The sequence below is a fragment of the Eulemur rufifrons genome, chromosome 3 (assembly GCF_041146395.1).
Source record: "Eulemur rufifrons isolate Redbay chromosome 3, OSU_ERuf_1, whole genome shotgun sequence".
Lineage (NCBI taxonomy): Eukaryota > Metazoa > Chordata > Mammalia > Primates > Lemuridae > Eulemur > Eulemur rufifrons.
In genome coordinates, this window is record NC_090985.1 from 40,891,553 (window position 1) to 40,916,160 (window position 24,608).

The following is a 24,608-nucleotide window of genomic DNA, read 5'->3' on the forward strand; positions in this document are numbered from 1 at the left end:
GTTGAGTACTTCTGCTTATAAGATTAAGCCTCAGCATACACGGGTTCTAGGATTCTAAGATGAAACCCACGAACAAAAAGACGCTGGTGTACATTGATTTCAACAATCAGACTTTCACTTTAAGCAAGTGCATATTTTAGGATTACAGTGGCTCAGCGGAGCACTGCTGTCAAAGCACAAAGGGTCCACCACGGGGATGGGGGTGGGGAATAAAAGTCAAGGCGCCAAAGAGCTCTCCCACGTCCAGGGCCCGGAATGCGCGCGGAGTGGCCTGGAGGGTGAGTGGTTTCTCTTTGCTTTGGTTTATATTCTTTCTCATTCTAACAATGATGTGGGGCTGAAGGGAAAGGGAGCGGGGCGGGGCGGTGACGCCGTCCAGTCGTCCCGAAAGCCTGGCTCCTCAGCCGGCCCTCGCCGCGGGGCCGGTTCACTGTGAGGCGGTCGGGACGTGGAGACCCCGGCTTGAAAAGAAAGCCCCCCCTAGAAGTGACTCGTGAGGGGCAGAGGGAGCAGAGGGGGCTCCGTCTCACACGGCGGTTCAAAGTGAGGTTGGACTGAACTTTTGGTGTCAACGGGTGGAGCCGCGCTCGAGGCTGAGTGGACACCGGAGGCCAGAAGAGGTGGCGCTGCAGATGACAAGGGGCGCGGCGACTTTTGACAGGGGGCGGGTCTCCGGCCAGAACGCTCCGGCCTCGGGAAGGCGGGGCGCCCATTGACAGAAGGCCGGCTTCGCCGAGGGGGCGGGGTCGGGCCCTACTGCCACCAGGAGATGGGGCGTGGCATGACAACGGGCGTCTCAGTGGGAGAGCATGCCCGCCCCTCACGATCCGGGGGTGACATTAGAAAGGCGGAGCGCCCGGAAGGCGGGGCTGCCTTTTGGAATGACCCGAGAGAAGACAGGGCTTCTGTGGACGGCAGGCGGAGCTATCGCCGGCAAGAGGCGGGGCCTCTCCCGACAGGGGCGGGGCTTCCGTAGATGGGGCGGGGCTTCTGTTGACAGGGGGGCGGGGCGGCTCCCTACCTCCCAAGGCGCGCAGATCCCTGGGGTAGGGGCCCGGTCGGACCCTAGTGGAACAGCTGGATCAGGGCGTGGAGAGCCGGGTGCCGCGTGGGGTGGGGGGCGCGGAGGGTCCGCACGCGCGGGAGGGCCCCGCCTCGGCCGGCTCTCTACCTCCCCCCTCCACCCCCGACGGCCGCTGGGGCGCGCGCCTCTCCTTACAGCCCCATTCCGGTTCCTCACGCTCCCCTGGAGCCGCGGAGCTGCCGAAGCCCGTCTGCGGGCCCGCCGAGCAGTTCCGGGTTTAGGGTTCACAGGTCAGAGTTGACTCCCTGAAAAGTGCAGCCGGTTTGAAATGCAAGATGGCGGCGGCGGGGCGCTGAGAGGCGCGGCGGCCCCTGCAGGTAGTGGCGCGAGCCGGCTCGGCGACCAACGGGCCCGAAGCCCCGGGCTGTGGGTGGGAACCGGGGGCACAGAGCCCGTGGCCAGCCGGGAAAGGAGGACGGCGCGGGAGGAGGGCGTCCCCAGGGCAGAGACCCTGGGGGCTCAGCCGGTTCGCGGCGCCGAGTGGCGGGGCGGACCCAGCGCTGAACGTCCGAGGGGGAGGGACGGGGCCTGCCTCGCCGCTGGGCAGTCGCCGCGGAGGGACGGACCCACAGCCTCCTTTGCGCTCTCGGGTTTTCTGCAGCCGCGGAAAGAGCTTGGGGGCGGGGAGGGAAAAATCTCAGCCCCACCGCTTGAGACAAGACCGAGCAACTTGGGATTGTTGAGGGGAGTAAAGACTGAGTCTCCCCGGGCTGGGGGCGCCGCAAGGATGGAGGACCCCAGTAATGTTAGTAGTTGTAGGGGAGGTCAAGAGCGCTGCCCTCTGGGGCGTGTGGCCACCGCGTGGGGACTCAGTCTTCCTGAGAGTAAGGAGAGATTCTCTTGCTGCAGCTGAGTGCACTGGCTTTGGGGTTGGAGCCCCCGAAACCTTTTGGGGGGAAGACTGTATCCCTAGTTCAGGGAAGTCTGTGCACCCATTTCGGGGCCAGGCTCTGTTGGGGAAGACTCAGAGTTGAGTCCTTAAGAACTACATTACGAGTTTGAGGAAGCCCTGGGATTTAGGGAGAAGTTAGAGAAGGTAGAAAGGTTCTCTCTCTGTTTCAGTAGCGGGGGTGGCAGGGGTGGGGGTGCGGTAAGAGAGGGAGAGGCTGACACAGGGAATCCTCCAAACCTTAGGGCCTAAAGGAAACAATCTACTAATTCCTCCTGGGGAGTGAAGGACTGGGAAGATACGAGAAGAACGGACGGGGCTAAAGGGCAGGAAAGAAGAGCCCTGGCAGATGCCCTTTCCCTAGGTATTTACACCAAAGTTGGAGGTAAAGGGACTTGAAATTCTTTGTTTCAATACCTCTTTCCCGGCTCCCCTCAACAGTAAGGAAAGAGCATAACCCTGAAGAAGGAAAAGATTCCGTCTGACATCCTTAGTTTAGGTTAGTGATTTTCCCAGCCTCTGGAAGGCGTCAATGAGAGACTTGGGGCAGGGGAATTAGGAATACGGACTGGGGGAAATAGAAGAGGAATATAGGGAAGAGATTGGGTGGAGCAGGAATTCCATAGCGCTTTTCTGTCATCTCACCGCAGCTCTTTTAAAAAAGATGCCAAGAAGTAATCTTTGAGAGAAAAATGTAAGCACAGGCTAATAGAATTTGTGATGTGATTAGGTTGAGAATCCACGTAACTTGAAAGGAAGAAGCAATTCTCCTGGAGGTTAATATGATAGCAGAAAAGGGAAAATCACAAGATTGGGAAATATACAGTGGTTCACCATTAGGGAGGAAGACCATTAGGGAGGAAGAAGCAGGAATAGTGATTATTTGTTGAGTTGGGGTGTGTGTGCTGTGTGTGTGTATGTACACGTATAAGTGCACCTTTAGATTGTTGGTATTGGTCATTGTTTCTCAGTCTTTGTCTGAAGAAAGCTTTGATTTGTGTTATATGGTGCTACGTGAATCTTTGTTTTTGAAAAATTATCCTGAAAAAATCCTTTGTTTTTATGCCGGTAGTAAGGGTTAGCAGGAGTTGGTTCTAACAGGGATATTGGCCCTTGTGTACCCATAGATTATTTTAATTTCTAAAATAGCAATTCTGACTCCTGATTTTAAGCAAAAAAAAAAAAAAAAATGTGTGTGCTGCCAATGACAATAATTCAGTGACAGGACATAAAAGAAAAAGGGCTTTCATGAATATTTCTTCCTCTTAGTTTTCCTCTCCTTTCTCAAAGCGTTTTAGGGCCAAGGAGACTAATTTTATGTAAAGTAAAATGTATAATTTTGGGTCCTTTCAGTATAAAAATGATAGCATTTCTTTTGTCAGTGAATCTTTTTTGTTGAAGTACCTCTTCAAATGCTTTATTTAACAATCAGGATTAAAATGGGAAAAAAAGAATTAAAGTAAGACTTGGGTAACCAATGATAGCGATGATTCAGAGAGATTTCTTGAACCTTTCTTGTATTTTCAAAGGAGGTTTAACATCTTCAATGGAAATGTTTTAAAGATACAGTTCAATTATAAACTAGTTTAGAACTTCACGTTTGGAACATTATTATACATGTGTGTTGTTCTTTGGTTTCCCCAATGTGCATGTAGCTCTAGTTTTATATTCAATTCTGAACAGATTAGGCTGGGTGAACCAGAGAGGCATTGATGCCAGATGGTTTGAAAATATGCTGAGGCTGAAAACATAAATGTGCCTGTGCTGGTGAACGCTTATTGGTAGATTTCTTTCTCTCATAGCTGAGTTTATTATTTCGCTGGATTTGGAAGGTAGTTCATGAATGATGTGGCAATTATTTCACCGTTAATGTTACTTGTAAGTTCTTTTTTCAATAAATGTGAATAAAGTTTTACAATTATTTTATTAATGAAATTAATAGCATAGGTAGGGTGGTTCATTTTGAAGATTTTTCTTCCTTTTGTATTATATTTCACATTAAGACAAAGGTAATGTTATGATGTATCATATATTTTCTTTCTTATGTTAATTGAGCACAAAATGTGATATTTGAGACTTAGTTGGCTATAAATTATGGCTTAATACTTAAGAGAGTACTTTTAAAATTATTAAAATGATCACAAATGTGGCTGAGGAAATAATCCTTTTATTTATGTTACAACATTGCGGATTTGGGCCCAAAAGACTCCACTTACATTAATATTAACAATATTGAAAGTTCAGTACCTAAAGCTAGTTTTTAATCTAATGTCATAGTCAATGCAGTTATTCAGTGAGGTGTTTGAAATTATCTATTACACTATTTATGATAATAGCCAGTATTACATGGTTTTTGAATTTAAAATCCTCTTAAATAATCCTATGTAATTTCAAAAGTAAATTATTTTACTTTTTTAAAAAAACTGTGATACTAGCCTTTGAATAAGAGCCCATGTTTTTATACTATTACTGATATATTTTATTGTATGCTTGTTGCTCTGGTATATTTGTAGTCATGAATAACCAGATTTGCATGAATGAAGTTGCTAATTTAGATTACTAATCAGGATATACATTTGAGTTTACATTTTGGAGATCTGTATTTTATATGGTTAATTTTTTTTTTTTTTTTTTTTTTTTTTGAGACAGAGTCTCACTCTGTTGCCCGGGCTAGAGTGAGTGCCGTGGCGTCAGCTTAGCTCACAGCAACCTCAAACTCCTCGGCTTAAGCGATCCTACTGCCTCAGCCTCCCGAGTAGCTGGGACTACAGGCATGCGCCACTATGCCCGGCTAATTTTTTCTATATAGATTTTTAGTTGTCCATATAATGTCTTTCTATTTTTAGTAGAGACGGGGTCTCGCTCTTGCTCAGGCTGGTCTCGAACTCCTGACCTCGAGCGATCCACCCGCCTCGGCCTCCCAGAGTGCTAGGATTACAGGCGTGAGCCACCGCGCCCGGCCTTATATGGTTAATTTTTAAAGTGAATATTACTGTGTAAATTTTTATGTAGTTGCCAAGGTTGGTCTTAAAAGATACTTACTCTTGGCATTTTATATAATCAGTATTCTGTAATGTATTTAAGAAGCATTAATATACACCTTTGGCCTAAACAAATAAGATGATATACTTTGAAAAAAAGTATATATGAGCAGTTTAAAAGTGACATTTATTCAAGGGAGTCAATTGAATAAATCATTTTTAATGCAGGATTTTTACTTTTAGTTTTTGATTTTAGATATTTTAAAAATCATGATCAGAGCTTATCTTAACAACATTAAAATGTTAAAATGGCAGCCATATCTGTTTACATTTATCATTTTAAGTAAAATAACTCTGTCATTACCTTTTGGTGATTTCATATTTCCCATTTGATTTCTGACTTTCTTTTCCCCCTTTCTAAAGGTCTTTCTTTCCCTTTTTTGATTTTTGTAAGAATTGAAGAGATAGGCGGTTCTGGTATTTCTAAGTACTTCACTCATAATTATGTTTTTCTTTTATCCTAAGTTTACTCCCTTTTACTGTCCAATATTGTCAAAAAGAAGTTTGTTAAAACTTTGCTGGGCATGGACTCTATTTGGGAGTTGAGGGAATGATGAGAAGAGAACAATTTCTCCTCATTACTGTGATAAGATTACTTATCTCAGACATTTGCTAGTCTGTGAAATACCCTTTAAAATGTGTCATACAGTAGTGATTCATTTTGAAGCTAAGGTCAGAGAAAGTGTGTGTGGATAGGGTTAATTATGATTGACTAATGTCCACCTTTTAAAGCCAGCTTGTACAGACATGGTTTAATATGCTCAAAGGTATGAAATGGCAAATAACATTTATTAGTTGATTGTTACCCAGATCAGTAAAAATTTTTAAATTTTTACTATTTTTCAACATTTAGCAAATTTTAAAGATTTCCTTTGCTAACGTTCATTGGGCTCTTACTAATTACCAAGAAATATTCTAAAAACTTTACATGTATTACTTCTTTCAGTCCTTATAACAACTTTATTAAGTACTTTACTATTATTAGCTCCATTTTATAGATGAGCAGGCTGAGGCACAGATAGGCTAAGTCACTTGTCTAAAGCCACACATCCTGTACGTGACAGTGCTGGGTCTGTTCCAGAGTTTAAGCTCTTGGACTTTATTTATAATCCGTCTACTGCCAGAACAACTTGTTCTCTTTTATTATATAATGTATATGGTTGATAGGAAGTAATCTCAGTATCAAGACTGAAATAACATCAGGCAAATATAATATTCATTCAAAAGTATTGAAGAGCTCATTTATTGCTCCTCTAGTAGCCTTGTGCCTTTACATGTCTTGGTAGCCCCTGTCAAGAGACTTGTTCAGTAAAACATCTTGCAGTGACTGTGTGATTTAAGAATGGATTGAAATATGTTACCAATTTCCTACAAATATTAATAATTCATTTTGGACAAGAGCCTTCCCTCTTTGGCAGCTGTTTCCTATCTTTTCTTCTAGTCCACATCCTGTAGATGAATGACTAAGGAGTGGCTGATCAAGGAGATAGCAGGAAATGAAATTGTAGAATCCCAGGCTAGAGATAACAGGTTGGAGGTTTCACTGGGCCTGCTACTGCTCTTTTGCTTTTCATGAAGGTAGTGTAATTATTCAGCCTAAGCTTTAACTTAACATAGAAGTATTTTATTAGACAATTGGTATATTTACATTACTTTTTGACTTAAGAGGGCTCTTCATAAACTTGTATGTAATAATAGCAGAAATAAAAAATAAGGTATTTTGGGAAAATAATTTTCCCTACTATTCATTGACTTGGCAAACAGAGTAATCAGGGCCTAAAGAAAACAACAACAAAAATGCTTTAACACTTCAAAAACATTATTTACTTTTATTCTAATAAGGGAAGCAATTATAGTTTTTATTAAATTTTTCTCATGGGTTTAACTATCCTGGGTTATATATTACAACATTTTTGGACACCAATCTGAACTTTTAGAGAATGATTTTCAATTTGTTTGATTGTACAATACTAATGCACCGATTGTAAAGCCATTTGGTAGTACCTTTCTAGCAAAAACTAAATAGTTAAACACTAGTCATTCTATTAGATGACCACATGTTTAGGGTTAGAGTACCACAGTTTATTTCAATTATCATTGGCTTCTATTGTCAGCATTAATAATCCTCTCCATTCCAGTTAAGACATAGTAAATTAGGATACCAATACCAGTAGGTTTATGTACAAACACATAAACATATACACCTACTCCCATTTCTTAGTTTAACTAAGTTGTCTTTCATAATCTTTGTGTACTAATTTTTTTTAAATTTCCAGTTTCTACATCTTAACTTTTATATTACAGACTGCATACACTCACATTTTGAAATTTTATCAAAAATAGTCTAATAGTTACTTGGTTGTTCTGTATGATATAAATAGAATTTTTTAATGTGTAGTTTTAAATTTTGTGTTTTCTACCAGTATCGGGTTTGGCATTTACATGGTTCTTTTAAATTTTTTATGAGGAAATAATTTTTTTTCAAAATTACATTTATTTTTAAAAAGCTAAAGCATAAACTGTAAAATTTCCTGACTAAGGCTAAATCATACTTAGACTAATAAAATGATATTACTTTTTTTGTAGGAGAAGACAGATAGCTACTTTGGACCTGTTGGTAATGATGGCCTGAGCTAAACACCTCCTAATTAGAAGGGATCCCCTTCCCTTACAAAGGGCAGGATGCTGAGGAAGCTGTGGCAAGTATGTGTCTCATTGATTTGGTATGGGAATACTCGATACTGAATGCACTCACTTTAGATCCCATGGTACTATATTTGGCTAAAGTTTTTAAAAGCTTTCCTTAAAAAGCAGCAGATATATGCTTAATACTTTTGTTAAAAATATACTTTCGTTGGCCGGGCGCGGTGGCTCACGCCTGTAATCCTAGCACTCTGGGAGGCCGAGGTGGGCGGATAGTTTGAGCTCAGGAGTTCGAGACCAGCCTGAGCAAGAGCAAGACCCCATCTCTACTAAAAATAGAAAGAAATTATATGGACAGCTAAAAATATATATAGAAAAAATTAGCCGGGCATGGTGGTGCATGCCTGTAGTCCCAGCTACTCGGGAGGCTGAGACAGGAGGATCCCTTGAGCTCAGGAGTTTGAGGTTGCTGTGAGCTAGGCTGACGCCATGGCACTCACTCTAGCCTGGGCAACAGAGTGAGACTCTGTCTCAAAAAAAAAAAAAAAATACTTTCAAACTTTAAAAACTAGGAGTATTGACTGCTTTAATTTCCAAGGAAACAGCATCACACTTCATAATAAATCTTATATGGTTCATTTATAATTGATTTTTCAATTAATATTTGCTGAATTCCGCTATGCATGAGGCACTGTATCAGGTGCTATGATAACAGGTAAACAAAACAATGAAAGTCATGAAGGCAGGGACCTTTCGTGTGGGGAAATTTATCTAGAAATTTTACTGTTCTTTTGCCTATAACCAGAAAAATGCTTGAAGTCTTATAAGAACAATTCCTGAAACTATATTTATAATATATAGGCTACTAATAATAGTTAATTATAATTATAAAAATCAGGATATTAATTAAATTCTTTTATTTAGATTAACCATACCAGTATTTAAATAGTTGAATATATTTGTACATAATTGCTTTTATATTTTATTTATCTGACTGATTAATTGGGTTTTGTTTTTTTTTTTTTTTTTTTTTTTTTTTTGAGACAGAGTCTCGCTTTGTTGCCCGGGCTAGAGTGAGTGCCGTGGCGTCAGCCTAGCTCACAGCAACCTCAAACTCCTGGGTTTAAGCGATCCTACTGCCTCAGCCTCCCGAGTAGCTGGGACTACAGGCATGCGCCGCCATGCCCGGCTAATTTTTTCTATATATATTTTAGTTGTCCATATAATTTCTTTCTATTTTTAGTAGAGACGGGGTCTCACTCTTGCTCAGGCTGGTCTCGAACTCCTGACCTTGAGCGATCCACCCGCCTCGGCCTCCCAGAGTGCTAGGATTACAGGCGTGAGCCACCGCGCCCGGCCATTAATTGGGTTTTATAAAAAGCATTAGATTACATACTATATGTTGGAAATATTGATGGTTTAGTAATTGTTTATTTTGGATGATTCCAGAAAATACTAGGAAAGATTTGATAACCATTAATGTGGTGGTTCACTTTTTTTGAAAAAATTGATAGAGTTCTTACAAGTCGATATACCAATACTAATTACTATTATTTTTCAAAGTGAATCATTATATTCTCAGTCAAGTAGGTAATGGTTACCTTTATTTTATAAATAGGGAAGATAATGAACAGATGAATGGTTTTTTAGCCTCTCAGAGATAATCTCACTTGGAACTAAGAATAGAATTCTCGTGTTAGTCTGCTGTGAAAGACTTAACACACCTTCTTGAGAAAAGTAGGGAAAAACTGTTTTCATCAGAAAATTACTTTTGGATCACATTCGCAAACTACTAACAAGGTAGGAGATTTCATGATAGTGCTGGTTTATGTATCACTCTCAGTGTATTGCATACCTACCCACGTGCCAGCTGGGGGTAGAAAACTAGGATGTTAGTGTCCTAGAGAGAGAGAGACCTTTCAAAAAGACATTTCACTCCTCAAATCTGGGGTCAGAGCTTGCCAGGAGAAATCTGTCCAGCTTGGATTCTTCTTTTAATCTTTAGCATCATTAAGGTCTACTTTCTCAAGTGGAAAAAAACAGGTAGAGAGGATAGAGTTTCTTAACCTTTCAGCCTTAATTAGCATCAGCAAAGAGATCCTCTGGACTTATAATATCTTTGGCCACAGTTTCTTATATGCTTTCACTTTTATCACTTTCATTCCTGTCTCTGTATTCACTTTAGTACTTGATTTTTTTATTGTCTTGAGACTGGTTTTTGGCAATTTTCTCAAGATTTATCTCACAGGTAATGACTCTAGGTTACCAGTAATCTTTAAAACATTTGTTGTGGATACAAATTTGGGTTGTCAAATTCCTAATTTAATTTTTTTTAATAACTTGACTTTTACTTCTAAATATTTTAACTTTGAAAATGCCTTAAGTGTATAAAAGCTTTTTTTTTTTTTTAACATGGTGGATACCCTTTGTTTTAATTTGACCCCATTATTCTTTGTTCCTACTATTTAGACATTCTGTGACTTCGGTGGATTTGTAACTTTTAGTTTGAATACAAACATATAAAAATAAATATTTTCAGCTGACTAAACAGAACTCTTGACTCAGAGAGGGAGAAATGAAACTAACTAGAATAGAGTCCTAAGAATTCTCAGGAGATATATATATAAATTCTGATTCCCAAGTATTCTCAGTGTGTGTATTTTTGCTACTTAAGAACAGTTTTATTTAGTTGATGTTAAGTCAAAGCTAACATGATCCTTAAAAACTGTAGTATCTTCTAAATGTTCTTATTTGACCCAGAATTTGTATAAAAAACAAAGTTTGTTTTATTCACATAAAATCTTTCCCAAAATAACGTGGTTTTGTGGCTGACTAGGCCAACCTACTGTTATCTGTTAATCATTTAATTTAAAGTAAAAGATAGCCCAAAAAAATAGAGGCTTGGAAATTCAGTGCAGTTATGGCTCTGCTTAATTATAAAAATTTTTAGACTTTTTTTTTGAGTAGTAAGCACAGAATTTGGAGCAGTCCGCTAATTTCTTATAGCGTATTACATTGAGGACTTTTTAATCTTTTCAAAAATGTAGTAGGACACCACTAATGTACAGTTTTCTCACAGAACAGAGAAGTAACGGTTCTAAGTGCAAATTTGCATTTGCTATCTTTACAAGAACTATGACCTTTTCTCCCGAATTTCACTCCCAAATAATTTTTGAATGTTTTTATCTACCTTGTTTTACTTTTTAAGTAGTCCACAAATTTAGATGTACTCTATTCACACATAAAACTGATTTATTACAACAAAATTTTAGATGTTAGTAAATGTTTGTTGAATGTTCGTTGCTATATTTTAATAAATAGAATGTTTTAGATTCAAGGATGTTTTAATACCATAATGACTAAGGTAATTTTTATTAGTAAGGATTTTACCATTGAGAGTAATCTGTTGTAAAGCAAGCTCAGTTGTTTTTTATAACTCTTCTATAAATGAGTGTTTAATTTAATGAAGTAAAATATATGTTATAATACACAATATAGATATATTTAAAAAATTTTTTGGCAAATATTATTGGAGTCCTAGTACGCAGTTTGTTAGGCCCTGGAAACATAGTGGAGAGCTAAGCAGACTTTCTTTCTGACCATAAAAAAAGAACTTGTATAAGAACTGCCAAAATTTTTATATTGTGGTGACATAAACTTTGCTTATATTAAATGCTTTTCCGTAGAGAAACGTTGTTGTAATTATTTTGATGAGTGCAGAATCATGAGTTGATTGAAGTGCATCCTACCCTCAGAAGAGCCAGGATACAGCTAGATCCATGGAAATTGGCTTGGCCAGATCTCTAGATTATGAGTGATATGGAGGGCTCTTAGAACCAGTCTGAATTCTCAGAGCATGGCAGCAGCTCCAAAAACCATCTGGAATATACCTGAATGCTATACATACTGATAGATTCCTGCTTCCCAGGAAAAACCTTTATGTAGCACATGTTTTTTCCTTAAAAATAGAAAAGAAACTTTGTTTCCAGCTGAGGACAAATGACCATAGAAATACTTTAGCCTATTTGTAATTTTAAGGCATTGAAATTATTGTTTGTTGTATTTTATAATAAAACAATATTATAACAATATTAAAGAAAACTTGCAAATATCACACATAAAAATTTCACCATAATCTCATGTGAAATTTTTTTTTATATATTCTTAGTCTTTGTTCACACACATACATATTTCCTCACAGTTATTATAATTAATATGCAAATTTTGTTCTGATTTTTAAAAAAATTAATAGTGAATGGGTAATTTTTCCATATTCCTTAATTACTCAATTGGTTATCATTTTTAATGGCAGTATAACAATTAGTTGATTTGACCAGTTTTTTTTTTAAATATATTTCTCTACTGAAAGGTTAACTGAAAGCAATTTTTTAAAGTAATTATATATACAGTGATGGATGCATCTAGAGCATACTTTTTCTTTTATTGGCAGACTTAATTTTAATTGTTTTATAATAATTGCAATGCCACCTAGCTACTCAGTTGTGCAACTGACCTCTAACCCCTTTTTATAGACAAATAGTACAAGCTTCCCCCAAATTGATTTTAAGCTGTTTTGAGTTGACGCTCAAATAGAGAATGTGATGCTTGTCAGCTAATAGTAATTTCTGTATGCCAGTTTTCCGTTCTAGTCCCAGTGTGTTTTAATAACAAAGTGAGATAAATTGGAACCACACCATAGAAATTCTTATTCTGTATTTTTATTCCTTCTGTGTTTTCATTCAATTTTTGTGCCTTGTCAGCTGATTAGGTTGCCTTTTTAAAAAAAGAATGAGAGGGTTTATAATATTAGATAGATGGTATTTCTTCTTTTCCTGAAAGAATTTTTCAGGTACTGAAAATAGCATCAATTAGGCACCTACTATGTATCAGAGTGGGTGAAGGAAGCATTTTTACTTGATCAGCCTCTGAGGTAGATAACACCATTTTACTTCCCTCAGGGAAGCCTTCTTTGCTTCTTTTCTAGAAGCCTCCTACAATGTGCTCATATAGTTCCTGACACTTCCTCTCTCACTGCATTGATCATAGGTATTCTAAGTAATTGTTTACTGCCTTATTTATTTGCTCCACTGCTGGTACGTGACAGACCAGAGTCAGTCTGTCTTGGTCACCACTGCATCCTTAGTGCCTAACACAGTGCCTTGCACATGGTTGACATTCAACAACAAATAGTTGTTGAATGAATTTGTTGAATTGAAGAATCTTGGTTTTATAGGTGAGAAACTAAGGTTGAATTGAGTAGCTTTTCCAGTCACCTAGCAACTAAATGATAGAGTTGACTCTAAAACCTGTGGTTTTACCCTATACCACAATGCCTCTGTGAATTAACTACTCTGGGCCTGGGTTTCTTCTTCATAAAAATGGGGCAATTGTATTAAGGTCCTTGTTTCCTCCAAAATCATGACTTTATAATAAGGAACCTGAGGATGCCTTTGTTTGCTCTTTAGTCTGTTTTTAGACTGTATACATTATGCAGAATTGAGCCTTTGGAACAAATCTTGAAGCTCTTTTGGGAATTCTTGTTTTCCCTTTAGAAATATGTTAAATAATACACTGATCCTGATTTCGTTAGGGAAATCATAGAGAACCTGAAGGTAGGTTGTAGGGAGCACTTTTAGGAGTAAAGAGGAACAAATATTTCTCAAGTCTATGTGATTGGATATAGAAGTAACCAGAGGTTGATGCAACCTGTAGCACCCAAGCTAATCAGATTCTTAGTCTTTTGCATTACTGAAAAGTTTTTTTTAAAAGGCTCTCTTTTATGTAACTTACTTAATTTTAAGTAAATTACCAAGGCCAGTGTTTTCAAAGGAAAAAGCACAATTTTGGTTGTATATCACTAGGTTGTAATATAATGTATGAGTATTTTATACTTTTCATGACTCTAGCAAAAAATATTTAAGCTTTTGAAATTTGTTTATATCTGTTTAAATTCTTACTAACTGGCTAATCTGAGTAATGAACTAGTAGGAAGAAAATAGAAGTAATAATTTGGTAACATATTCCTATTTTTATGCTAGATAAGATAAAAAAAATAAGAAGTTTAATCCCAAAAGTTAGAGAACCAGAAGAATAAAAGGGAGTTAGCTCTTCAGGTTTCTCTTCTGTATCTTTTGTTACTCCTGGCTACTTTGCATTACCTCTGGATGCCCCAGGCCAAAGGACGTAATCAAGTCACTCTAAATTAGTTTTAAAATTTCATGGCTCAGCAGTGGCTAGGTGAAGAGGACTTTGATGAAACATATATATTATCTTGAAAGTGTTTTGGTTTTAAGGCAAAAGCTTTTAAACACATCTTGGAACCCCTTGGAAGTGGCAGTGGGGATTGCAAGATCCATGGGATGCAGTCAGGGAGTGGTTTAGCCTCTGCCTCCTCCAGCCAGACAGCTACTCTTTTATCTGTTTTGCTCTGGGTTTTCTCATAGTATTTTGTTTGAAGAAAGGGCTCCCCTGCTTAAAGCAAAAGGTTTGAAAACCACTACTTTAAGGAAAAATAGTTTCAGGAAAAAAACCTCTATTTTTTTTTTTTTTTTTTGAGACAGAGTCTCGCTCTGTTGCCCAGGCTAGAGTGAGTGCCGTGGCATCAGCCTAGCTCACAGCAACCTCAAACTCCTGGACTTAAGCGATCCTACTGCCTCAGCCTCCCGAGTAGCTGGGACTACAGGCATGCACCATTACGCCCGGCTAATTTTTTTCTATATATATTTTTAGTTGGCCAGATAATTTCTTTCTATTTTTAGTAGAGACGAGGTCTCGCTCTTGCTCAGGCTGGTCTCGAACTCCTGACCTCGAGCGATCCACCCGCCTGGGCCTCCCAGAGTGCTAGGATTACAGGCGTGAGCCACCGAGCCCGGCCAAAAAAAAAAAAAAAACCTCTATTTTTGACTTCTAGTTATTAGTATTCTCCAATTAAATGTAGTTTCTCTCAGATTTCTGGAGAGTAATAGTTACAAAATAGCTTACTCCCCTGCCTTTCAACAATTTCCCTTTACTACCCAAAATATGAGTGCTGCTCATTTCTTACTCTTCCACTTATTTACAGCAATTTAGGGAATTCCTGTTTCTAATGACAAATAATGATCACATAGCTGGGATCATACTTGAAAATGTATCACATGGCTGTGTTGATACTTGAAAAAAGATAGTGGTTAACCTCTACTGGATTAAGAGATGGCATTAGCTCAGTTTATAATATTAGTTAAGAAATAGTTTTAAATTTCAATAATATCTTAGAAATCAAAAGGATTTTATAGAAAAAAGAATGACACCTTTGAGAGTAGGGATTTGGACTGATACCACTGTTATTCCTAAGCTGATGCTCTTTATTTGTAATATGGGGAATTAGGGAACAAGGGACTTTTAGTCCAACTTTCCATCTGCTGCTTGGATCCATCAAATGGATATGTAGTTTATATTTGAATAATTCAGTGAAGAGGATCTTACCACCTTCAAAGCTCAGGTTATTCTCTCTTTGGACAGCTCTCTTTCCTAAAAGTGTTTCTCCCTTTACTGACTCAATGTATCTTCTTATAGGTTATAAGTTTGCTTTATGATCCTTGAAGCAAACTCTTTGCTCTTCCCTTCAGCTAGGACAAGGTTGATGCTAGTAAATTAACATAGCTCTAATTTGTGGTAGAGAATGAGACCACTTACTCATTTTATTCATTTTCATTTGGTTTAGACTTCAGAAACACATGAACTTTAACTAAATTGGCACCAGAATTTTATTTTAAATATTTTGGGTACAAAATTTATTAAAATGTATTTATATGATCCTAATTCACATTTTCTAGATGACTTCATGTCATTATTATGAATTTCAGCTACTGTTCTCTAAGGTGATGCCCTCAAGCCTTGTTGAATTTTGTAGGACTATTTTCCTATTCATTTTAGCTCAATTTAATAAACATTTAGTGATTACCTCCTTCAGTTCAGGCCTATTGTATGCAATGGGGATGCAGACATGAATGAGATGTCAGCCAAAATAGCTCAGCTAGGAGAGCATTAGATTGAAGACATAAAGGTCCTTGGATAGATCCAGAGTTTCAGGGACTTTATCTCAATAAAGCTGTGTCTTTGTTTGTTTTGCCATAAAGGAATACCTGAGGCTGGGTGATTTGTAAAGAAAAGGGTTGGTTTGGCTCATGGTTCTGCAGACTGTACAAGAAACATGACACGGCACCAGCATTTGCTTCTGGTGACAGTCACAGGCTGCTTCCACTCATGGCAGAAGGTGAAGGGGTGCTGGTGTGTATAGATAACATGGCAAAAGGGGAAAAGAGAGAGAGAGACAGAGAGAGAAGGTGTCAGGCTCTTTTTCACAACCAGCTCTCAGGAGAACTAATAGAGTGAGAACTTATTACCATGAGGATGGCACCTAGGCATTCATAAGGGATCCTCCCCCATGACTCAAACACCTTCCATTAGGCCCCACCTCCAACACTGGTTATCAGATTTTTTTCTTTTGAGACGGGGTCTCACTCCTTGTCTCCCTGGCTAGATTGCAGTGGTGTCATCATAGCTCACTGCAACTTCAAACTCCTGGGCTCAAGCCATCTTCCTATCTCAGCCTCCCAAGTAGCTGGGACTATAGGCGAGTGCCACCACTTCCAGCTAATTTTTCTGTTTTTTGTAGAGATGGGATCTTGCTCTTGCTCAGGCTGGAGAGATCAAATTTCAGCATGAGATCTGGAGGGGTCAAACATTTAAATTCTAGCAAGCTGTTACTAAAAAAAAAAAGTATGGGACATAATATCTATAAGGAGACCACAGGTATGGATGTGGGGGCAAGGACAGAAATGTAACATTCCTCTGCTACAATATGGTAAGTGCTAGACTAGAAAATAAACAGGGAAGGAGATGTGACCAAATGAAAGGGAAAAGGTGATCTGTGGGGTAGACAGAGAGATCAAGTGCACAGACAGGTGTCCCGGCCTGAGGAAGGACCTGAGCAAGGGTCTGAAAGTGTGTTGAGTGTCATTTCTGGTGTGCTGGAAGCATAAGGAAATGGAAGGAGAAAGATGACAGGAGGGGAGGCAGCAAAATGAGTTTAGACTAGGTTGTGAACAGAATTATGTGTCCCTCAAGGAGTTTGAACTTTATTCCTTCAGGATTAGGGATCTATATCAGGAGACTGATGTTTTATAAATTCTGGTAGCATGGTGGAGAATGATTAAGAATAATGTCTCTGACTCAGTGATCATTCATCCTGTATTTTTGCTATTTTGCCATAGTTGAGCATGCTTTTGGGCTGATGAGACAGACCAGTAAGAATAAGAGGACATAAGTGATGGATTGAATTTCTTGTACACTTAATGGCCATCATTTTTTAGTATCTGTGACTGCTCTTTATAGTTTTAAAGTTCCTCCCTTGTTAACGGATTGTCATCTCACATTGATAATAGTATGCTTGCCAAGGCAGGCCCTTTCCCCCTTCCCTTCTCATATATAACTGGCTAAAAAGTACAAATAAACAGGCTTGCATCTGACCCACAAGTACAGTACATGGCCTTCACTGAGTTGGCTTGTAGACATCTATTTTGATCCTTAGAGGACTTTTCTTCTGATTCTTGTCTTATTCTAGATCTTTATAACTAAGCTATCCAGCAACTTCATATAAGTAAAATATAACTCTAATTTGTATAAAAGATCATAGTCACTCATTTTAAAACATTTTTAAATTTATTTTAATGTAGGTGGTTGGAGTTGTGCTTCAAGAATTTCAGCAGTTCAGCGGTATTTTATCTGCTAACAATAAGCTCTTTACCTGATTGCACCATGAGAAAGCTGCTAATGAGACTTGACGAGCACAAAAATGGACTTGAAGAACCAAAAGCCATTGTTTTTATATGAAGAATACTGAACAGTTTTAAGCCTCAATGCTTTTTAATCACCACTGAGATTTTCTCCATAACATCAGAATGGCAAGCAGGCGAAAATCAACAACACCGTGCATGGTCCTTGCCAGTGAACAAGATCCAGACCTTGAATTGATATCAGATTTGGATGAAGGTCCTCCTGTACTTACACCTGTAGAAAACACCAGAGCAGAGAGTATCTCAAGTGACGAAGAAGTTCATGAATCTGTGGATTCTGACAATCAGCAAAATAAAAAGGTTGAGGGTGGCTATGAATGTAAATATTGTACTTTTCAAACTCCGGATCTAAATATGTTTACTTTTCATGTGGATTCAGAACATCCCAATGTAGTGCTAAATTCATCCTATGTTTGTGTTGAATGCAATTTTCTTACCAAAAGGTATGATGCACTTTCTGAGCATAATCTGAAATATCACCCAGGAGAAGAGAATTTTAAGTTGACTATGGTGAAACGTAATAACCAGACAATCTTTGAACAAACAATAAATGATCTGACTTTTGATGGTAGTTTTGTTAAAGAGGAGAGTGCTGAGCAAGCAGAATCTACAGAAGTTTCTTCTTCAGGAATATCTATCAGTAAAACTCCTATCATGAAAATGATGAAAAATAAAGTAGAGAACAAACGGATTACAGTTCATCATAACTCAGCTGAGGACGTTCCTGAAGAGAAAGAGAATGAAATCAAATCAGACCGTGAAGAAATTGTAGAAAATCCAAGTTCTTCAGCTTCTGAATCTAATACAAGTACTTCCATTGTGAACAGAATACATCCAAGTACTGCCACTACGGTGGTGACACCAGCAGCTGTTCTTCCTGGATTAGCACAGGTGATAACCGCTGTATCAGCTCAGCAGAATTCTAACTTGATTCCCAAAGTCTTAATCCCCGTTAATAGCATTCCCACCTATAATGCTGCATTGGATAACAACCCCCTTTTACTTAACACCTACAACAAATTCCCTTATCCAACAATGTCAGAAATTACAGTTCTTTCTGCTCAAGCAAAATATACGGAGGAACAGATCAAGATATGGTTTTCAGCCCAACGTCTAAAACATGGTGTTAGTTGGACTCCTGAGGAAGTAGAGGAGGCAAGAAGAAAACAGTTCAACGGAACAGTGCATACTGTACCTCAGACCATAACTGTTATTCCTACACACATTTCTACAGGGAGCAATGGTTTACCATCTATTTTACAGACATGCCAAATAGTTGGTCAACCAGGTCTGGTCCTTACTCAAGTAGCTGGAACAAACACCTTGCCAGTAACAGCACCTATAGCCTTGACGGTGGCAGGGGTTCCAAGTCAAACAAATGTACAGAAAAGTCAGGTACCTGCTGCTCAGCCTAATGCTGAAACAAAGCCAGCAACAGCAGCAGTTCCAACTTCTCAAAATGTCAAACATGAAACTGCATTGGTAAACCCTGATTCATTTGGCATTCGGGCAAAAAAGACTAAAGAGCAACTTGCAGAATTAAAAGTTAGCTACCTTAAAAATCAGTTTCCCCATGATTCAGAAATTATCAGACTTATGAAAATAACAGGCCTGACGAAAGGAGAGATTAAAAAATGGTTTAGTGACACAAGGTACAACCAGAGAAATTCGAAGAGTAATCAGTGCTTACATCTCAACAACGATTCTTCTACCACCATTATTATAGACTCCAGTGATGAAACCACAGAATCCCCAACTGTTGTTACTTCACAGCATAAGCAATCCTGGAATCCTTTTCCTGACTTTACCCCCCAAAAGTTTAAAGAGAAAACTGCAGAGCAGCTTCGTGTCCTTCAGGCAAGTTTTCTCAACAGCTCCGTACTTACAGATGAAGAATTAAATAGGTTAAGAGCGCAAACCAAACTTACCAGAAGAGAAATCGATGCTTGGTTTACAGAGAAGAAGAAATCAAAAGCTTTAAAGGAAGAGAAAATGGAAATAGATGAAAGTAATGCAGGTAGTTCCAAAGAAGAAGCTGGGGAAACTTCTCCCGGAGATGAAGCTGGTGCAGCTAAGTCAGGGAGTACTGGCAAGATATGTAAAAAAACACCTGAGCAGTTGCACATGCTTAAAAGTGCATTTGTTCGAACACAGTGGCCATCACCGGAAGAGTATGATAAGTTGGCCAAAGAAAGCGGGCTTGCCAGAACAGACATAGTTAGTTGGTTTGGGGACACCCGTTATGCTTGGAAAAATGGAAACTTGAAATGGTACTACTACTATCAAAGTGCCAATTCGAGTAGTATGAATGGTCTGTCTTCCCTTAGGAAAAGAGGGAGAGGGAGACCCAAAGGACGGGGAAGAGGAAGACCACGTGGGCGGCCTAGAGGAAGCAAAAGAATTAACAACTGGGACAGGGGACCGTCACTCATAAAATTTAAAACTGGAACTGCAATACTTAAGGATTATTACCTGAAGCACAAATTTCTTAATGAGCAGGACCTTGATGAACTTGTTAACAAATCACATATGGGCTATGAGCAGGTCAGAGAGTGGTTTGCAGAAAGACAGAGAAGATCAGAATTAGGTATAGAATTATTTGAGGAAAATGAGGAGGAAGATGAAGTTATTGATGACCAGGAAGAAGATGAAGAAGAAACAGATGATAGTGACACTTGGGAACCCCCACGACATGTGAAGCGGAAGCTTTCTAAATCAGATGACTGAAATGTAAGTTTTTAAATTGAGTGTATATTCATCAACCACGTGCATTTGAACAGTCACCTTGTTGTAACAGTCATCTTCACTTTTGATATTTTTTTCTGAGTTTTCTTTTCCCTAATATGAGACTAGGTACCACGAGTATAGCCAGGAGATAAATTATTATCATGTGTAGCTTGATTATTGTGATTATTCTATTTATTACATAGAGTTTATTTTTGCTTTAATTATTTATTTTTCACATGAAATGTTTTTTACTGTGTTTTAAGGGGAAGTTACCCATTCTTTAAGAATGGAGACTGTTAGGTGAGGGGGATTCACAAATAAATATTAAAGATGACTAAAATGTATTTCTTGCAACCCTCCCTTCACTAAAGCTTCATTTTTTGCCTATTTAAGGAAAGAATTCAAAAACGAAAACTAAAAAGAAGGGGAAAAGTATACCGAAGGAAAGACTTACCACAGGGGTGAGGATTGCTCAGTTTTAGGAAACTAGGTGAAGATGGGTATCTTTTTTTCCTTCATTGTATTGCCCCCAAAACTTTATTAGATTTTTAACTAGAGTTTAAAATGCTTTGTATTCAAATTATTCAATATCTTTTTCTATTAAAAGTCAAAGGTCTATTCTAGGCCATATATAAATAAATTCATGTTTGCTTAGGTGGCATCTGTGTTTGAAAACTGTGATATAAATTATTTCTGTCATAGAGATTAAAAGGCAAATAACAGATTTGGTATGAAATTAACTCAATTGCCTAAAATATCTTTTCATTCTTTGATATAAAACAAATCTACTACCAGCACAAACATTGTATTTGGTTAAAAATATATCTCTGTAGTCCTAAAAAGTACAAATAAATATGGTTAAATTTGAAAGATTTTGGCATGTTCCTTAAATCTTATATAAATTGAATTAATCAAAATTGTACCATAGTTACAAATCAGATACCTGATTTGGAGTTAGGACTTCAGTTGTTAATAATTGTGCGATTCAATAACATGATTTTTATTCTTCCTTATTCTCTGTTTTGGAGTATTCTACACTGTTCACTACTTTGAAAACAATGCAATTGTCATGAAATGTTTGTGTATGTCTGTCAGTAGTCCGAATAGCATCTTGCTGTCAGAAATTACCGCAGTGTTCTCAAACAGTAAGGGAGGAAATGAAACATAGAGCCTCATTATTATTTTACAAATGAGCGTTCTTACTGATTTCCATGGCTTTTTGCATCACTACCCCATCCTCTACTGATATGCTCTCTTATTCTGTGCGGTTTTTCCTTAATTCCCCCATGTTTTCTGCCCGGTTTTATTTATTTTAACAATTATTTGTAGAGACCTTAATATGTGCCAGGCACTATTCTTATTGCTCAGTGATGTTTTTTTCAGGTTTTGTTTTCATTAACATTTTTTAAGACAGAAGAACAGATGAAACTAAAAATGTATCTATTTTAATAAGCAGTATAAATCTCATCCCAGGTTATGGGATAGAATGTAGTAAGTCATAAGAAGTTAAACAGTTTTGTACAGCTTTATCCTGAAGTGCAGCCCTCCATTTCCTAATGTCAGAAATCTTCAGGACAGGCTTTCTTCTGACCCAGATACATAAAATATTTTTAACAGGCATTTTTTTTTTCATTGCTAAACACAAAAATGTGCACTCAGCCAAGATTAAATCAGCAAATTCGTTGCTGCAGTGAATTGTTGTTGTTGTAACCTCTGCAACGATTTTGTGGGGAGTTGTAATCTTCTAAAAATAATGTGAACATTTTTGTACAGTTTAGTTTGATCTTTAAGTTTGTGTGAATAATTCTTAAGTTATATCTTTAATATTGACACTATAGTGGATACTAATTGTAGTCAGAAAATTCACAGAAAGCTACAGTTTTCAAAAAATAGTATCATGTAGGTTATTTATACACCAAATTGTAAAATTATAAAATGCATTAATTATCAAATTATTGGCTTAATAAAATAATTTTTTACTTATAAGAGGATTCATCATAGGTTTCCCTTTATAAAGAGTTATTTCTTCATTTAAATATGGTTCAATTTATGAAAAATAAGCTACCAAAACCTTCTCAAAGTAGTTATTACAGAAAGTGAGGTCCATATATATTATATCTTTTGCACATGCCAGTCTTGTATGTAAATAGAAAAAAATACAAGTCATTAGATTTCAGTCTGTTTATTATAAATACTGACAATGAAATATATACTTCCTGCTAATAAATTTTTTATAAATTATTACATAAAGGTGATAAATGTTTATAAACAAATCTGGCATATGAAGAACATATATGTGCACACACACATATATATGAGTTGCACACAAAGTCTAGTACATTATATAAGATGTATGTTACAGGTGATCTCTATTAGTAAGAGAATACAGAAGATGTATTTTCATGGCTAAGTGATATAATTTTTGTTTCTAAAAGTAGCAAAAATAAAAATACGGTTTTCTTTACATTTTCAGTTTTTTATGATGTTTTTCTTTTATAGCTGCCTAAAACGTTGAAGGAGAATCAATTCTTCAACTCAAGATGTCTGATTTACTGTGAATGGGCCCAATCTTTGATGACACTGAAAACGTTTTGGGGCATATACACTCTCAAAAACCAGGATCCAATACCCAAAAGAAACGGAACTTAATGTTGTGCCAAAGTTAAACTACTGCAGTTGGCGGAAGTTCTGCAATGTAAATAGAATACTAATTAAAAAACAACTTGTAAAAATTCAAATTTTAATACAGTACATTTTTATTCTAATATGATGGAGACATTCTAAATCTTAGACTTTCTGAGGGGTTTAATGACCACTAGAGCTTGTCCTCATATTTTGTCCAGCTTAATACTATGTGTCTAGTAAGATGGGCTTCATTGCCTCTATGCTTTGATATGTGATTAAGCTTAGAACTTTTGAGTGACCAAACATTTTACAGAGTAAAAATTGTTAGAAATGGGAATAAAAAAACAAACCCTGATTTATTTCTATGTCTTATTTATCAGGCCCTGCACTAAGATTAAAAGTTGTGCATGAGCTTACATAATTTTAAGTGTAAAAACAGCCTATTTACACATGTTGGAACAATAAGAGTTTGTGGTATCACTGGCCCTTAATAATTGGATCTTTCATTTAAACACATTCATGGATACCACTATTTCTACTTGTAATTCATCTGTTATTTTTTCATTTGAAGCTGATTTTATTTTTATTAAATGGAAGAGAATTAATATTGAAGAAGGAAAAGAAACTGGCATGAGAATTTGGATAGGGTGAAACTCTGAAATAAATATTGCACCAAAAATGTGAAAAAGAATCATGTAGTAAATATATACTTAGTGTTTTCTTACAATCATGTGGAAATCAGATATGTTTGTACAGGTGTCAGATCAGAATTTTCAAGAATTATCTTTTGGTGAAATTCTACTTTATATAACAATTTCAGTGAATAGAGAAAAAATTCTGAACTGATCATAATGAGTTAAAAGTTATAAATCATGGGAGCATTAACTGTTAACTCTTGCCATATCAGGAGACTAAAAGTTCATACTAACTTATAAACTTTGTAAAGACAGGTGCTGTTCATTCATGCTGAGAAGAACCCTTTCTTTTGTGACCATAGGACCACTTTTCAAAATGTGCTTTCTTCATGGAAGAAGTATTTGGTTTAATTAGCTTTGGATTTTAACATGTTTTTCTGAATGACCAGCTATAGTAGGCTTGGCCAGTTTATTTTATCTAATACAATGAATAATAAATATTAAGCTCTTGGTTAAATGTTTGTCAGCTAATGAAAATGTTATGAAAAAGCCTTGAATATGCATGCTGCTTTCATTTTTATAAACTTTTTATTTTTTAACTATAGCTTTATTAGTAATTCCAAAATGCTGCAATTTAGCTGATTTCTTCACTCAGACAGCTGGCTTTGTGGGTGGCTTTTTTCATACTACTGTTAACTTTTTTAAAAAAGAAGCAATGTAAAGACTTAACAATTGAATGCACTAAGCTGTTTTTTCTTTTACACGTTTTAAAATTTCTTAAAGCACTCTGTATTATAATGATTAAATTGCTCCCTTTTTTAAACCATTGCTAATGTGGTCTGAGTTTTGTTTGACAATAATTTTAATGTTCTCAAAATTTGAAATGTCAAGTATTGGAAATGAAGTCTTGGAATATATTTATATTATGTTTCCTTGCAATATGTTAACTCTGTATAGCTGTAAATAACTATTAATACATTTTCCCCATCTCTTTTATAGGCTTGATAAAATTCTGCTCTGATGTTTGCTAGCTTTTAAATATATTTATTTGACAGAGCAAAAGAACCCTTCTCTTCCTGATTGATTGTGTCCTTGAATACAAAAATAAAAGTTAGCAGTGATTAGTAGTTT

General features: G+C 37.3%; 1 protein-coding gene across 1 annotated transcript; it reads left to right on the forward strand.

Moving 5' to 3' along the window:
- The first annotated feature begins 1,036 nt into the window (after positions 1-1,036).
- On the forward strand, positions 1,037-24,608 carry ZHX1 (zinc fingers and homeoboxes 1). Its single transcript, XM_069465424.1, has 4 exons — positions 1,037-1,401; positions 7,601-7,717; positions 17,371-20,220; positions 22,717-24,608. The coding sequence occupies exon 3, from the start codon at positions 17,596-17,598 to the stop codon at positions 20,215-20,217; it is 2,622 nt and encodes an 873-aa protein (XP_069321525.1). The 5' UTR covers positions 1,037-1,401; positions 7,601-7,717; positions 17,371-17,595; the 3' UTR covers positions 20,218-20,220; positions 22,717-24,608.

What these genes read in the sequence shown, in the direction of transcription:
- ZHX1 (XM_069465424.1), top strand. Translation starts at nt 17,596, where the DNA reads ATGGCAAGCAGGCGAAAATCAACAACACCGTGCATGGTCCTTGCCAGT.